The sequence below is a fragment of the Marmota flaviventris genome, chromosome 1 (genome assembly GCF_047511675.1).
Source record: "Marmota flaviventris isolate mMarFla1 chromosome 1, mMarFla1.hap1, whole genome shotgun sequence".
Classification (NCBI taxonomy): Eukaryota; Metazoa; Chordata; class Mammalia; order Rodentia; family Sciuridae; genus Marmota; species Marmota flaviventris.
Window position 1 is genome coordinate 210,796,204 of NC_092498.1, and position 14,964 is coordinate 210,811,167.

Below are 14,964 nucleotides of genomic sequence, written 5' to 3' on the forward strand. Positions count from 1 at the left end.
TCACGTGGTGCTCTTTGTGTGCCAGTCTGTGTCCCCAACCCTGCTCTCTTTACTTCCTTTGGTACTGGGGTTAGAACCCAGGGGCAGCTTTACCACCGAACTATATTCCCAGCCTTCAAGTATGTTTTTATTAATATTTATTTTTTAGTTGTAATTGGACACAATACCTTTATTTCACGTATTTATGTGGTGCTGGGGATCGAACCCAGGGTCTCACACATGCAATGCGAGCGCTCTACCACTGAGCCACAACCCCAGCCCTCAAATATGGTTTAAAAGAAATTGTCATGAATAAAAAAGGTGCTTCTAATACCCCTGGGAACTCTGTGCCAGGAACCTGAGACAAAGACTGAGTATTTATTTCCTATTGCCAAAGACAAAGTCAAGGACTGGGGTTGTGGCTCAGTGGTAGAGAGCTTGCCTAGCTTGTGTGAGGCACTGGATTTGATCCTCAGCACCACACAAAAATGAAATAAAGATATTGTGTGTCCACCTACAACTAAAAAATAAATATTAAAAAAAAAAAAGTCAAGAGCTGTTGTAGCTCAGTGGTACAGCACTTGCCCAGCATGCTCAAGGGCCTGGGTTGGATCTGCAGCACCAACACACACACAAATCACAACACGTTTTAAATTGAATTGTCTTTCATTGCCAGGCAACAGTGGCTGACCAGTGGATATTTGAAAAAATATATATTTTTAGTTGTAGATGGACACAATACCTTTATTTTATTTGTTATGTGGTGCTCAGGATCGAACCCAGTGCCTCACACGTGCTAGGCAAGCACTCTACCACTGAGCCACAGCCTCAGTCCAGACCACTGCATTTTGTAAGATGGAAACAAGGAAGCAAGAGCAGGAAAAGATACAACAACTGATGGGTGAGCATCAGAGGACTTATTTGTAAGGTTAAAGCAAAGGGGACTTCCTTATTACACTGACTCAGTTCGACCAAGATTACGGATGTGTGCCACCACAGCTGGTTTAAAAATATTTTGACTCATGGTTACACATTTTGCATTTTCTGACCCATCAACACGAATGACCTTGCATCTAGCTTCCTCGATCACTTTCATTCACAGGACAGTTCCACAGTGGGAATTTCATGACTGAAAGGTATCTGTTGGAATCGTGGACGTTCCCCAAGTCATGTTCACTGGGCTTCTATCTATGGTGCACCCTCACGTGTTTGTTCAAGGATGTGGACAAAGCAAAAGCTCTTCCACATTGCTTACATGCAAAAAGTTTCTCTCCACTGTGAGTTCTTTCGTGTCTTTGAAAGGAACTGCGAAGACTAAAGGCTTTGCCACATTCTTCACATTTATAGGGTTTCTCTCCAGTGTGCATGCGCATGTGCCCTTGAAAGCTTGTGGGATAAATGAAGGCTTTCCCACACTGCTTGCATTCATAGGGCCTCTCTCCTGTGTGAGTTCTCTCGTGTATCTGAACGTAACTAGAACAACTGAAGGCTTTTCCACATTGCTTACACTCATAAGGCTTCTCTCCAGTGTGGGTTCTCTCGTGCGTCCGAAACGCACTGAGAAAGATGAACGCCTTCCCACATTCCCTGCACTTGTAAGGTCCATCGCCAGTGTGCGTTATCGTGTGTCTTCGAAAGTTTTCGAGAGAAATGAAAGCTTTGGCACATTCTTTACATTCGAAGGGTTTTTCTCCAGTGTGATTTCGTTCGTGGATCTGCAAATCTAGAGGATAATTGAAGGTTTTTCTACACGTTTTACATTCATAGGGTTTTTCTCCAGTGTGAGTCCTTTCATGTATCCGACAGTAACTGAGGCGACTGAAGGCTTTCCCACATTCTTTGCATTTATAGGGTTTCTCACCAGTGTGCACCCTCATGTGTACTCGAAAGGCTGGGCGCGCACTGAAGGCTTTCCCACATTCCTTACACTTGTAGGGTTTTTCCCCAGTGTGAGTTCTTTCATGAATCTGAACGGAAGTGGAACATCTGAAGGCTTTCCCACACTGTTGACACTTGTAGGGTTTCTCCCCGGTGTGGATTCTTTCATGTACTCGTAAAAAACTGGGACGAATGAATGCCTTCCCACATTCCTTACATTTGTAAGGTCTGTTGCCATTGTGTGTTATCATGTGTGTTTGAACAGTTGTTCGGGAAATGAAGGCTTTCCCGCATTCCTTACACTTATAGGGTTTCTCCCCAGTGTGGGTCCTTTCATGTATTTGAATAGAACTGGGACAGCTGAAGGCCTTCCCGCATTTCTTACATTCATAGGGCTTCTCCCCAGTGTGAATCCTTTCATGAATTCGAAGAGAACTAGGAGATCTGAGAGTTTTGCCACAGTGCTTACACTGATAGGGTTTCTCTCCAAAATGCGTCCGTTCATGTGTCTGAAAGGGCTGGTGATATATAAAGGTTTTTCCACACTGTTTACACTTATAGGGGTTTTCTCCAGTGTGGGTCCTTTCATGTCTTTGAAAGGATTTGAGATAACTGAAGGTGATCCCACACTCCTTGCATTTGTAAGGCTTGTCTCCATACTTACATCCATAGAATTCGTGTCCAGGGTGAGATCTGATGTGCCTCGTAAGGGATGAATGAAGCATGAAGACTTTTCCACACACGTTACATTCATACGGTTTTACTCCAGAAGTTTTCTTGGTCACGCTGACATTTGGAATCTGGCTGACAGTTTCTCCAGACTGACCACCTTTACTTTCACAGAGTCTCTGCACCATATGACTTCTGAGAAACATTAGAAGCACATTAATAATGACTGCTCATCATTATTTTACATTAGAATTACATTTTTATTATTTCCAGAAACACCTGTAGTTTTTCTGCCCTGTCTGAACTTTTTTTTTTTTTTGGCACTGGGGATTGAACTCAGGGGCACTCAACTACTGAGCCGCATCCCCAGCCCTATTTTGTATTTTATTTAGAGACAGGGTCTCACAGAGTTGCTCAGTGCCTTGCTTTTGCTGAGGCTGGCTTTGAACTCGTAATTCTCCTGTCTCAGCCTCCCAAGTGGTTGGGGTTACAGGCATGTGCCACTGCGCCCGGCAATCTGAACTTTTTCAAGTGATGGGATTGAAACTTGGACCTCGTGCATTTTAGGCAGGCACTCTCTCTGAGCTACACCCCCGAGTCCTGTCTGAACTGTTTGAAAGTGGGTAGACAACGGACTGAGGATGTGGCTCAGTGATAGAATGCTTGACTGGAATATGTAAGGCCCTGAGTCTGATTTCCAGACATACACACACACATGCACACAAAGTGAATATACTCAATTCTCTGCAATAAGCTTCTCTACAGCTATTATCAAAACAGCAATATTCATATACATGGTTTCTTAACACTATTTCCAAGTAAGATATTTTTCAAACATTAACCATCCATGTCATTTAAGAAAACATTTTTGGGCTAGGTACAGAGTTACATACCTGTAATCCCAGCTTCCTGGGAAGCTGAGGTAGGAGGGTCTCAAGTTCAAGGACAGCCTGGGCAACTTAGTGAGACCCTGTCTCAAAATAAAAAAGTGGGGCTGGGCACAATGACACACGCCTGTGATCCCAGCTACTCCACGGGCTGAGGCAGAAGGATCACATTTAAGGCTAGTCTTGGCAAGTCTGAGGTCAGCCTGGGCAACTTAGCGAGATCTTGTCTCAAAATAAGAAATAATAAGAGCTAGGGGTTAAGGGAGATTTAGCTCAGTGACAGAGTAGCTCAGTACCACACAAAAACAAAACAACAACAACAAAAGGTCTGGGATGTAGCTTTGTGGTAGAGAGTCCCTGACTTAAATGCCCAGCACTACAAAAGAAAAAAATTTTTTTTTTTCTTTTGGTGAAAACATCTAAGAAAAGGGCCGGGATTGTAGCTCAGCGGTAGAGCACTTGCTTAGCACCCTCAGCACACATAAAAATAAATAAAATAAAAATATTGTGTCCAAATACAAAATAAAAGAAAGAAAGAAAGAAAATGTCTAAGAAAAAAATCAATTTGAGGCTGAATTTGTTTGCTTGCTTTAAAAAAAAAAATCATACTAAAGTATCATACCTACTGGGGCTCTTTCTCTGGTATGTACAACTCACCTTAGATTTCTCCCTGGGATTTTGAACTCATCTTTGATCTTCCAGTCTTCCCATGTATTTCCTAAAATATGGATCCAGAAAAATCGTTCTAAGTTATCAGAAATTATAGCAAATGTTAGGTCCCTAAGCCAAAGTAACTCCACTTTGAAACTCAGCACCTGCTCACCCAGGCATGACCTTCCCATTAGGCCCATCCCCAAAGACTCCCTAACCACAGCGTCACATAACAATCACAGGACCAGAGGGTTATGTGTAACCTCCCCATCTTAGTTGACTACAGTTAGCAAGTTTTCCCAGCAGGCTGCTGCGCCTGGCAGAAGGGCAGCCTGGCCGATATTCTCTGTCAATAAACCTTTGCTTGAACTCAGAGCTGTGTCCCTTGTGGATATCTGTGCCAGCCACCCTGAGGTTCTGGTGCTGAAACCCAGGAGGGGTCCACGGTCATTGCCTGCTGGCTCTCCCATCATGGGATCTGAGCTACCTTGACCATGCCTGCTCCTGCCTGGCCAGTATCCACCCCAGGGAGTTTCTGCCTCTTGCCTTCTGGCTTCTGGCCCATCACAGAACTTGACTCTTGACAGCATTCCCTCTCTACTGGCCTTGAGTTCTCAGAACCTCTCTAGGGTGCCCCTGAGCATGCCCTCCCTCTCCCTCCTTCTCTCTTCCCCTCCCAGTGCTGAGTCAGGGTCTCCCTTGGCTTCTGCCACAGGCCTGTCAAGGACCCTGACGACCCTCACCAATGGTCTGCTTCTATGTGGGAAATCAGAAAGGTTGTGGGGACTTTCTCGGGCTCCTGAGAACTCTCAGCCAAGGGATCTGCCCAACCCAAGATTCCCTGCAACTCCCACCTGTCTCCTCAAAAACCTTTGGTCTCGTTTTGTATTGTAACACAATCTGGCCCCAATATAAGTTAGATAATGACTCCTCTTGGCTGAGAATGGGACTTTCAATCCCACCGTATACAGGACTTATGCAACTTCTGTCACCGCGGGGGCAAGTGGACAGAGATTCCCTTCTCTTTCACCCCTCTCTGGGTCAGTCCTGCTCCCTGCACAGGTCCTCCTTGCTCTCTCTCCCTTAACCCTTTCCCCTCCCAAACCTAGCGATTTTTTTTTTGAGCGGGGAGTGGGGGGGGGTACTGGCGATTGAATTCAGGGCACTGAGCCACATCCCCAGCCCTGTTTTGTATTTTATTTAGAGACAGGGTCTCACTGAGTGCTTCGTGCCTCACTGTTGCTGAGGGTGGCTTTGAACTCGCGATCCTCCTGCCTCAGCCTCCCAGGATGCTGGGATTACAGGCGTGAGCCACCACACCTGGCTGTAATTTTCCCTCTTTTGACCCACAGGATCACTCTTCCCTTCCTCTACCTCCACCCTGTGCTTCTCTATTGCCTTCCCCAGCCACACCTTCAGCACCCACTGGACCCGTCTTCCCTGTCCCACTCGTCCTTCATCTCCCTTCCCTTTCTCTGGATCTCAACACCACACCTCCTCCTCGGGCCTCTCCTTCTTCTTTCTCCCCTCCTCATACCTGCTTTCCTGGGCCCCACCTTCGGCCTCAGCAGCCCCCCTCCCGTCACTACGGGAGGTAGCTGGAGCCCAGAGCATTGTTCGCTCACTGAGAAACATCTAGGTTCCTGTAGTATAGACCCCGGATTTCTACACTAAAGAATTCCAGTATGTAGTCCTATGATCTGATACGGCATGACATCGATATCATCCTCTCTTCTACCCCCTCCTGGAGGAGAGGCAGAGGATTTGAGCCCCCACCCAAGCGCATGCAGATAATTTTGATAAGCTTAAGAAATTACTCAAGAACCTAGTGAGAATCCAGCCCAATTTCTCTCCCACCCTACAGAAGCTCTTCAACGCTACACTAAAGTAGACCCATAATCCCCAAGTGGTGCTATCACCCCAGTGACTCATTTTATTTCCCAATCTGCCCCAGACATTCAAAAAAAAATTAACAGGTTAGAGAGAGGAAGGCCCCCAAATGCCCCAATTAACCATTCTTTTTTTTTTCCTAATTTTTATTCCTTATAAGCTACCAGCATATGGTATTTTTTAATCTTTGTTTATTTATTTTTATGTGGTGCCGAGGATCAACCCCAGTGCCTCACATATGTGAGGGAAGCGCTCTGCCACTGAGCCACCACCCCAGCCCCCAATCAACCATTCTTAAAGCTGCCTTTAAGGTTTTAATTATAGAGAAGAGCAACAAAAAATAGATAAAAAGAGATAAAGCCAAATTTCAACTTCTGGCACAGGCCCCGCAAGACAAACCCAAGGGTGTAGTTTCCAACAAAGGACACTACAGGGCACCTCCTGGACCTTGTCTGGGAAGGACACTGTGCCCATGTGTGCCCTAATCTCCAACCACCATCTGGCCCTTGCCCTAAACTCAAAAGGGACGGACACTGGGGAGTCGACCGTCCTTCCAACAGTGAGGTGAGGGGCCAAATCCTCCCTCTTCATTCTCCCTAACTAACCTCATAGGGCTGGCCTCTCAAGACTGAAGGTGCCCAGGACTCTCCGCCCCGATGACCATCACCCACCATCACCCACCGGGAGCCTAGGGTAACTGCCACTGTTGAAGGTAGGCCAATCTCTTTCCTCATTGATACGTGAGAAACTTTCTCAACTTTGCCCCAATTTGGGGGGACCAACTCAGTGTTTCAAACCTCTATCGTCAACCCACGCAGGACAACTCCTCCAACATGCAGCACTGAGGGGACGCCTCCTGCCCAGTCCTTTTGACTGTTTTTTTTTATGGGGGGGGGTGCCACTGAGGATTGAACTCGGGGGCAATCGACCACTGAGCCACATCCCCAGCCTTATTTTGTATCTTATTGAGGGACAGGGTCTCACGGAGTTGCTTAGTGCCTCGCTAAATTGCCGAGCCTGGCTTTGAACTCACTATCCTCCTGCCTCAGCCTTCAGGTCTTCCTGCCTTAGCCTCCCTAGCTGCTGGGATTACAGGCGTGAGCCACCACACCCAGACATTCCTTTTTAATTGAACCTCATCGCCCCACTCCCTTAATGGGAAGAAATCTCTCAAAATTTCAAGCCTCCTTCACCTTTCATTTCCCCAATATGGAATCTACCCCGGTGGCCACAGATCTCTCTCTCTCCTCTTCTTGCCAATCCATTCCCCATACAGACACCACATTGCTTCTTTCTTTGGCCCCGAGTAGCCCACACCTGCTCACGTTTCTCAACACAACCTTACAACTCCTCGACAATTCTAACCCTCCTATACTTCAGCTGGCGGGCTCTGCGTCCCACGGCTCACGGACAGCAAACCCTGTCCCTCTCCGTGGACTTCCAATCCAACCTCTCTCTTCACCACTCCTCAAGTAATTCCCCTGAACTGCTTTATTCCCATGTCTCCTACTTTGGGCACCCTCCCCCACCCTATGTCTCTATCCACCATGCCACCTAAGGGTTCCCTGGGCAACACAACTAACAATGTCACCTCAGAGCCAGCCTGGCACCTTCTTCCTCTGCAGATGTCCCATTCTTCGCTGCCTGACACCCCCTATTCCCACCTTCTGCCTCCCTGTCCTCCTCACGCCCCATATAACCAGATACTCTGAGGGGGAGGTTGAACTGACCCTCTCCTCCCGCTCCTGGACTCCACTTCAATGTCCCAGATGCAAAAGACCAATCCTTGCGCCAGTCCTCATTGGATCGGGCATATTGGCAGCACTGGCACGGGGTAGCAGGAATTGGTACAGCCACTGTCTTTACTGTAAACTCTCCCAAGAACTGAAGGAGGACTTTGAGCAGGTGGCAGACTCCCTGGGGTCTCTTCAAATCCAAGGGACCTCCTCAGCCAACGTAGGTCTCCAAAATAGGAGAGCCACTGACTTACTAACGGCAGGGAAGGGAGGCGCTTGGGTCTTTTTAGGAGAGGAATGCTGTTACTCCACCTACGAATCTGAATAATCCCAGGAAAAACAGCGGAGCTCTGGGGGAGCGTCGAGAAACACCCCTGGGAGCAATAGCAGTCACCTCCCTGGGACCTTTTGGGTCAGACTCTCCCCTGGCTGCTCCCGTTGATGGGACCTCTCCTTACATTCATCGTAGAGCTCTTAATAGGACCTTGTCTGATAAAATGCCTGAATTTTTTTTTTTTTTTACAAGATTGAGCAAAGACTAATCAGACTGTAAATCAGCTCGTTATGAGCCCATTTTGAAAATCAGCACCTGCCCACCCAGGCATGACCTTCCCATTAAGCCCACCCCCAAAGAGTCCCTAAGTATGGAAACCACAGCAAAGGTGCCAAATAATCATCACAGGACCAGATGGGTTGTTTTTAACTCCTAACCAAGGGAAAGGATGATGTCACCCTTACCGACAGAGGCCAGGTTCCTGAAGGTTTCCTGCATCACATCTCTGTAGAGTTTCTTCTGCGAAGGATCCAGCAGAGCCCACTCCTCCTGGGTGAAGTTCACAGTCACGTCCTCAAAGACCACCGAGTCCTACAACATCCCACACACATGCACAGATAAGGAGTGAGATTTCCAGGGCTGGAGGCCTGAACTCAAATTCCTAAATTCACACACAATTCAAAACATTTATTTATTTATTTATTTTGCCTTGGTCATCAGTTTGTCTCTGTCCACACTTCTGTAAGTCAAGAGCGCCTGGAACAATGGACTTACAGCTACATTTTATTATGGTCACTGCCAAGTCCTACAGGTTCCTAATGGAAATGTCTAGTTGAGCTTGAAAGAAGCTGGGAGTGGTGGTGCATGCCTGTCATCCCAGTGACTCAAGAGACTTAGGCCGGAGATTTCAAGTTCAAGGCCAGCCTCAGCAACTTAGGGAGATGCTGTCTCAATATAAAAGACAAAAAGGGCTGGACATGTGGCTCAGTGGTTGAGTGCCTCTGGGTTCAACATCCAGTACAAAAATGGGAGGGGGAAACTTGGAAAAATGAGAGAAACCCTTTTCATCGATTTCTTTTGTATGTGTGAGAAATTTTTTCATCTCATTTCTTTTTTTTAAATATTTATTTCTTTATTTTTAGGTATAAATGGACACAATACAATGCCTTTATTCTTATGTGGTGCTGAGAATCGAACCCGGGGCCTGCTCGTGCTAGGCGAGCGCTCTACCACTGAGCCACAACCCCAGCCCTCATCTCATTTCTTTTTTTTTAATATTTATTTTTTTAGTTTTCGGCGGACACAACATCTTTGTTTGTATGTGGTGCTGAGGATCGAACCCGGGCCGCACTACCGCTTGAGCCACATCCCCAGTCCCCTTTATTTAATTTATTTATTTTTATGTGGTGCTGAGGATCGAACACAGGCCCTCGCATGTTCTAGGTGAGTGCTCCGCCGCTGAGCCACAACCCTGGTCCCAACCCTTTTTATTTTTTATTTTGCGAAAGGGTCTTGCTAAGTTGCTGAGACTGGCTTTGAACTTGCGATCCTCCTGCCTCAGCCTCCTGAGTTGCTGAGTTGATGGTTGTAAGAGAACTCATGTAGAAAAGGAGAAAGAGTCAACTGATACATTTCCCTTTTCCTATAGATTTCAACTTGACCATAATCCAGCAGTTTTTTTTTTTCCAGAGAATTTGCTGTGCATTTGCGCTGGGAGACTAAAATAAAAATAAGAGTAGCACTTTTCACGAAGCACAAAATAAACATAAAACCCCAACAGCATAACCATGAGCACAGATGAGTGAGTGAGTGGCCTAGGGCTCAGGTAGTAGCACGTTCAAAACATACGGAGGCAAAGAAACTACTGAGACCTTGTTAAACATAACTACAGGTAGCTCCATGGTAGAGTGGCCGCCCAGCGTTCACGAGGCCCTGGGTTCCACCCCAGCACGGTGGCTTCTCCCCTCAGGAGTCTACCCTCCGGTGCTTCTCTAGGGAAGGCGTCTGAACACACCGTGCACCTGTCTGAAGGCTACTCCCAGCCTCTGGCCTTTTGTGGAAGCTGCTCATTCCAGAAGAGCCCACGTGCCACAGCATACAGCGGCTTAGACCACGTCTGTAAAAGCCTGTGCTGCCACAGAAGCATGGAAAGAACCCAGAGGGTGCCGTGGGAGCTGAGAGGCCCAACAGTGTCTTCCCAGGAGTCGTGGAGTGAGCAGCCCTCCGGACACCAGATAATTACAGGAATTTAATCAAGATGCTGGGCGCAGAGAATATCATGCTAAGTGAAACAAGCCCATCACAAAAAACCAAGGTCGAATGCTTTCACTGATATGTGGAAGCTAAGGTGGGGGGGGGAGTTCAGTAGATCAGACAAAGGAGAAGGGAAGGAAGGAGGGGGGACAGGAATAGAAAGTAGAATAAAAAAATACATAATTTTCCTGTATATGAAATTACCTACGTGAACTCCACCATAGTGCTACCCAGAAGAAAGGGGTCCTAATTAGAATAAGATATATTCTATGCTTGTATAATTTTATCAAAATGGACTCGTCGAAGCGGAGCGTGCTGGTGCATGCCTGTAATCCCAACGGCTCGGGAGGCTGAGAGTTCAAGGCCAGCCTCAGCAACTTAGCGAGACCCTAAGCAACTCAGTGAGACCCTGTCCCTAAATGAAATACAAAATAGGGCTGGGGATGTGGCTCAGTGGCCGAGTGCCCCTGAGTTCATTCCCTGGTACCAAAAAAAAAAAAAAAAAAAAAAGGACTAATCATGTATAACTAAGAAGAACCAATAAAATAAAATTTAAAAAAAGATTCTGGGTATAGTGCCACACACCCATAATGCCTGGGAAGCTGAGGCAGGAGTATTGCAAGTTCAAAGCCAGCCTCAGCAATGCAAAAGGCCCCTAAGCAACTCAGACCCTGTTTCAAAATAAAAAAAGTAAAAATTACTGGGATGTAGCTCTGTAGTAAAGCACTCCCTGGGTTCAATTTCCAGTACCAAAAAGAAAAGGAACAGTGGAACAGTAGGAATAATCACCTCTTCATGATTTTTTTTTTTTTTTTTTTTGATACTGCAGATTGAACTCAGGTGTACTCGACCACGGAGCCACAACCCCAGCCCTATTCTGTATTTTATTTAGAGACAGGGTCTCACTGAGTTACTTAGCACCTCTCATTTGCTGAGGCTGGCTTTGAACTCACAATCCTCCTGTCTCAGCATCCCTAGCTGCTGGGATTACAGAAGTATGCCACCGTGCCTGGTGGGGGTGAAATAGTTTTTAATAATAATTCTTTATATATATATATATATATATATATATATATATATATATATATAGTAGTTTAGATGGATACAATACCTTTATTTTATTTTATTTATTTACCTTCATGTGGTGCTGAGGATCAAACCCAAGGCCTCACACATGCTAGGCAAGCTCTCTACCACTGAGCTACAATCCCAGCCCAATAATAATTCTTAATCTTTCAAGGTCCTGTTTAACTTCCATGGGGCCATGATAACTAATTAACTAGGGCATAAGGCAGGAGTGACCACATTTTGTCAAACCAATTTATAAGTGTCAAAGACTTTAGGAGCCTGGGAGTACGGAGCAATAAGTCCCTTAGGTTGATCCCCAACACTGCAAAAAACAGAAACAAAAACAAAACAAAAAAAACAAGAAAAGAAAAAGCCTAACTAAAAATTAAAAATGAACTTCTCAGTGCTGGGTCTGTAGCTCAGTGAGAGAGCACTTGTCTAGCAAGTGTGAGGCATTGGGTTTGATCCTCAGCACATGCATGTGATCCCAGCTATTCCAGAGGCTGAGGCAGGAGGATTGCAAGTTGGAGGCCTGTGTGGGCAACCTAGCAAGACCCTGTCTCAAAATTTAAAAAAATAATAAAAAGGGCTGGGGATGTAGCTTAGTGGTAAGAGTGCCCCTGGGTCCTAAGTTCAATCCCTGGGTCCAGAAACAAACAAAGGTCCCTCAAAACTGGGTTGTAGGCCTATAGTCCAAGTCACTTGGGAGGCTAAGGAAGGAAGATTGCTTGAGCCCAAGAGTTCAAGGCCAGGCTTCCATAACAAAGAGACACCCTGTCTCATCTTTCTTCTTTTTCTTTTTTTTTTTAGGGGCACTGGGGACGGAACCAGAGCCTTATGCATGCTAGGTAAGTGCTCTACCACTGAGCTACATCCCCAGCCCAAGACCCCATCTCAAAGTAAACAAAATTTAAAAACCGCTAAACCTGAGAGAGGGCTTCATCCTCCCCTCACTCCCCAACTGCATGGGCCTGTGGATTCTCAGCTTTCCAGGGTTCAGCCACTTTTCTCAGCACAAAGGGCTCCTTTGTGTGATGGGCTGTGAACAGGCTAAGACTTGTAGGGAGGCTCCCAAATAGACACACTGGCCTTCCATTAAGCTGGAAGTTCGGCTTTAGCTTGGAGTAACTGACCTTGGGGCCTCTGCTCCCTGATCACATAGTTTTGAACCACTACTGACAATTTATTTATTTATTTTTGGTACTGGGGACTGAACTCAGAGGTACTTCCCCACTGAGCCACAACCCTACTTCTTTAAAAGAATTTTTTTTTTCTTTTTTGGTGGTGCTAGGGATTGTACCCAGGCCCTTCTGCATGCTAGGCAAGCACTCTATATCCCCAGCCCCTCCTTTTTTACATTTTTGAGACAGGGTCTTGCTAAATTGGTTAGGGCCTCACTAAATTGTTGAGGCTGGCCTTGAATTTGCAATCCTCCTGTCTCAGTATCCGGAGTTGCTGTGATTACAACTATGCACCACTGTGCCCCCTGCACTACTGACAACTTTAAATGACAAAAACACAAATGTTTAAGAATCTGGTAAAATTACTCAAATCTAGTGTTCACATGTAAAGAAAGCAAGAAAAATGTAAGACACTTTTGTAACCCACAAGTATTACTTTCAGAAAATGAAGATGTAAGTTAATGATTTCCACAGCAAGAAATGGTTTGCTAAACTATCAATCATACTTGAACACAGCTAGGTGTTGGGGCTGGGGGTGTAGCTGAATACCTGCTTGGCATGTGGGAGGCCCTAGGTTCCCCAGGACCCAATAAATATATGAATAAAATAAAATAACAGATCTCAGGGACTTACGTGCTAAGAGGCGAAACAAATGGAAACAAGAATTTTTTAAATAAATACAAAGTTATATTGAAATATTTTACTTTATTGTATTCCCCCCCCCCCCTCCCAGTTCTGGGCATTAAACCCTGGCCTTGCACATTAGGCAAGTGCTCTGCCTGAGTTACATCCTGGGCCCAGGGAATATTTTATTTTTCATATTCCCTTTCTAGTCTCTTTGGAATATTGTAGACTATCTCTTAAACTTTAGTTACTGAATACATTTTACATCTATTTAAAAATGACTGGTGCACGCCTGGGCTTGGGAGGCTGAGGCAGGAGGATTGCAAGTTCAAAGACAGCTTTGGCAATTTATTTATTTATTTTTTTATGTGGTGCTGAAGATTGAATCCACAGCCTCGCACGCCTAGGTGAGCGCTCTACCATTGAGCCACAACCTCAGCCCCAGCCTCAGCAATTTAGCAAGAAGCTAAGCAACTCAGTGAGACGCTGTCTCAAAATAAAGTCCAAAAATTGGGCTGGGGATGTGGCTCAGTGGTCGAATGCCCCTGTGTTCAATCCCCAGTACCAAAAATAAAAACCCGGTACTCAAATAAGAGAATAAATATGTCCATGGTTGCAAGGCCAGGGAATGCTTGAAAGGACACATCACCAGGATTTTGCCAAGAGCCACCTCAATCCAAAGGAATCCCCCTAGGATGGCTGTGTCCAGGAAACATACTACCAGAGACACATGGATTCTGTACAAGTGGTTCCAGATGGTTATTCTCTGCTCTCCTTTCATGTGACATGTCCACAAACTAGACATGAGTTTTTGAAGAAGCGCAATCCACAGCTCTGTGGGGGGGAAAACGTTATTAAAATGCTGCGTGGGTTTGAAACGCACCACGGAGGATCAACGGGGATAGACGATGCATTGCGTTGGGGATCGGAAGGCGACATCTGGAAATGCGGGGAAGGATCTGGAAATTTAAGGACTTAATGTCAGCCCTAGACAGAGCCAGGTTAGGGCAGCAGACTAAATCCGAGCCAGCGCTGCCCACATCTTCGGAAGACTCGGTGGGAAGCTGACACTCGGGGGAGAGAGGAGGCTCGGACCCCGCCCCTGCTCCTCCCGCGCGCGCCGCACACGCGAGTCAAGGTCCCCGCGACCCTGGCGGGCGCCACACAATCGCGGAGCCGCCCAGGGAGGGGCGCGCGGGGCGGGGCGGGAGGGACACAGGGTCGCCGCTGCCCACCCCGCCCCACCCTGCGGCCGTAGGGACAGAGGGCGGACTCGGCCGCCAGCGCGGACCCGGCCGGGCAGTCCCCCGCCCCAGGGCCCGGCCCCACACTTACCATCTCCCGGCCTGGCGGTCGCGGCATCCTACCCTCGCCGCCCGCCGGGGCCGCCCACGCCTCCGCACCGCCACCCGAGCGCTCCGCGGCGGCGAGGCACGCGCGGTGGACTGCGGCGGAAGCGCACGGCGACACCAAGGCGCCTTGCGTAGCGTGGCCACACCCTCCTTCCCGGAGGCGCCCTCTTTGCCTGATTGACAGTAGGGGAGGTCACCTAGCTGAGTGGTCCCCCACGGGGTCTGTTGGGGACCTCTTCCCTCCTGCCCTTTTAACCTTAAAGCGGAATTGTTCACCCCGAGGGCGGGACGCTGGGATCTTCCCGCAGCTGCTGGAGCGCGGGGACAGAGGTGTGCCCAGGAAAGCCCAGGCCTAGTCCCCCTCCAGGTGTTGGGATCCCTTGAGGAGCCACCCACTGGGGAGCAAGTACAGAACTAGAGGGTCACCCAGGTCTGCTACAGAGAGCCAGGTCAGATCAAGGAGGCCAACATGAGTGAGTCTGGGAAGTTGGAGGCTGCCCCCTGAGGAACTGAATGCCTTCA

The 14,964-nt window shown here is 47.3% G+C and overlaps 1 protein-coding gene across 2 annotated transcripts; it reads right to left on the bottom strand.

Annotated features, from left to right (window-relative positions):
* Positions 1–120: 120 nt before the first annotated feature.
* Positions 121–14,517, bottom strand: LOC114107865 (zinc finger protein 791-like). 2 transcript variants are annotated; one of them, XM_071602353.1, is made up of 5 exons: positions 14,426–14,517; positions 8,429–8,555; positions 4,071–4,131; positions 2,522–2,721; positions 121–1,702 (listed from the first exon to the last, which is right to left on the bottom strand). In XM_071602353.1, exons 1-5 carry the CDS (start codon positions 14,450–14,452, stop codon positions 1,164–1,166), a joined length of 954 nt encoding a protein of 317 aa, XP_071458454.1. In that variant the 5' UTR covers positions 14,453–14,517; the 3' UTR covers positions 121–1,163. The 2 variants fall into 2 exon arrangements, with proteins under 2 accessions (XP_071458454.1, XP_027811134.2); XM_027955333.3 differs by having other exon boundaries at positions 121–2,721.
* Between the last annotated feature and the right edge of the window lie 447 nt (positions 14,518–14,964).

Bases quoted from the DNA above. Each gene is read 5' to 3' on its own strand.
- LOC114107865 (XM_027955333.3), bottom strand. From the start codon at position 14,452: ATGCCGCGACCGCCAGGCCGGGAGATG. The intron at 8,556-14,425 runs GTAAGTGTGGGG...GGGATGTTGTAG, and splicing joins GACCGCCAGGCCGGGAGATG to GACTCGGTGGTCTTTGAGGA. The intron at 2,722-4,070 runs GTGAGTTGTACA...AATGTTTCTCAG, and splicing joins ATCCCAGGGAGAAATCTAAG to AAGTCATATGGTGCAGAGAC.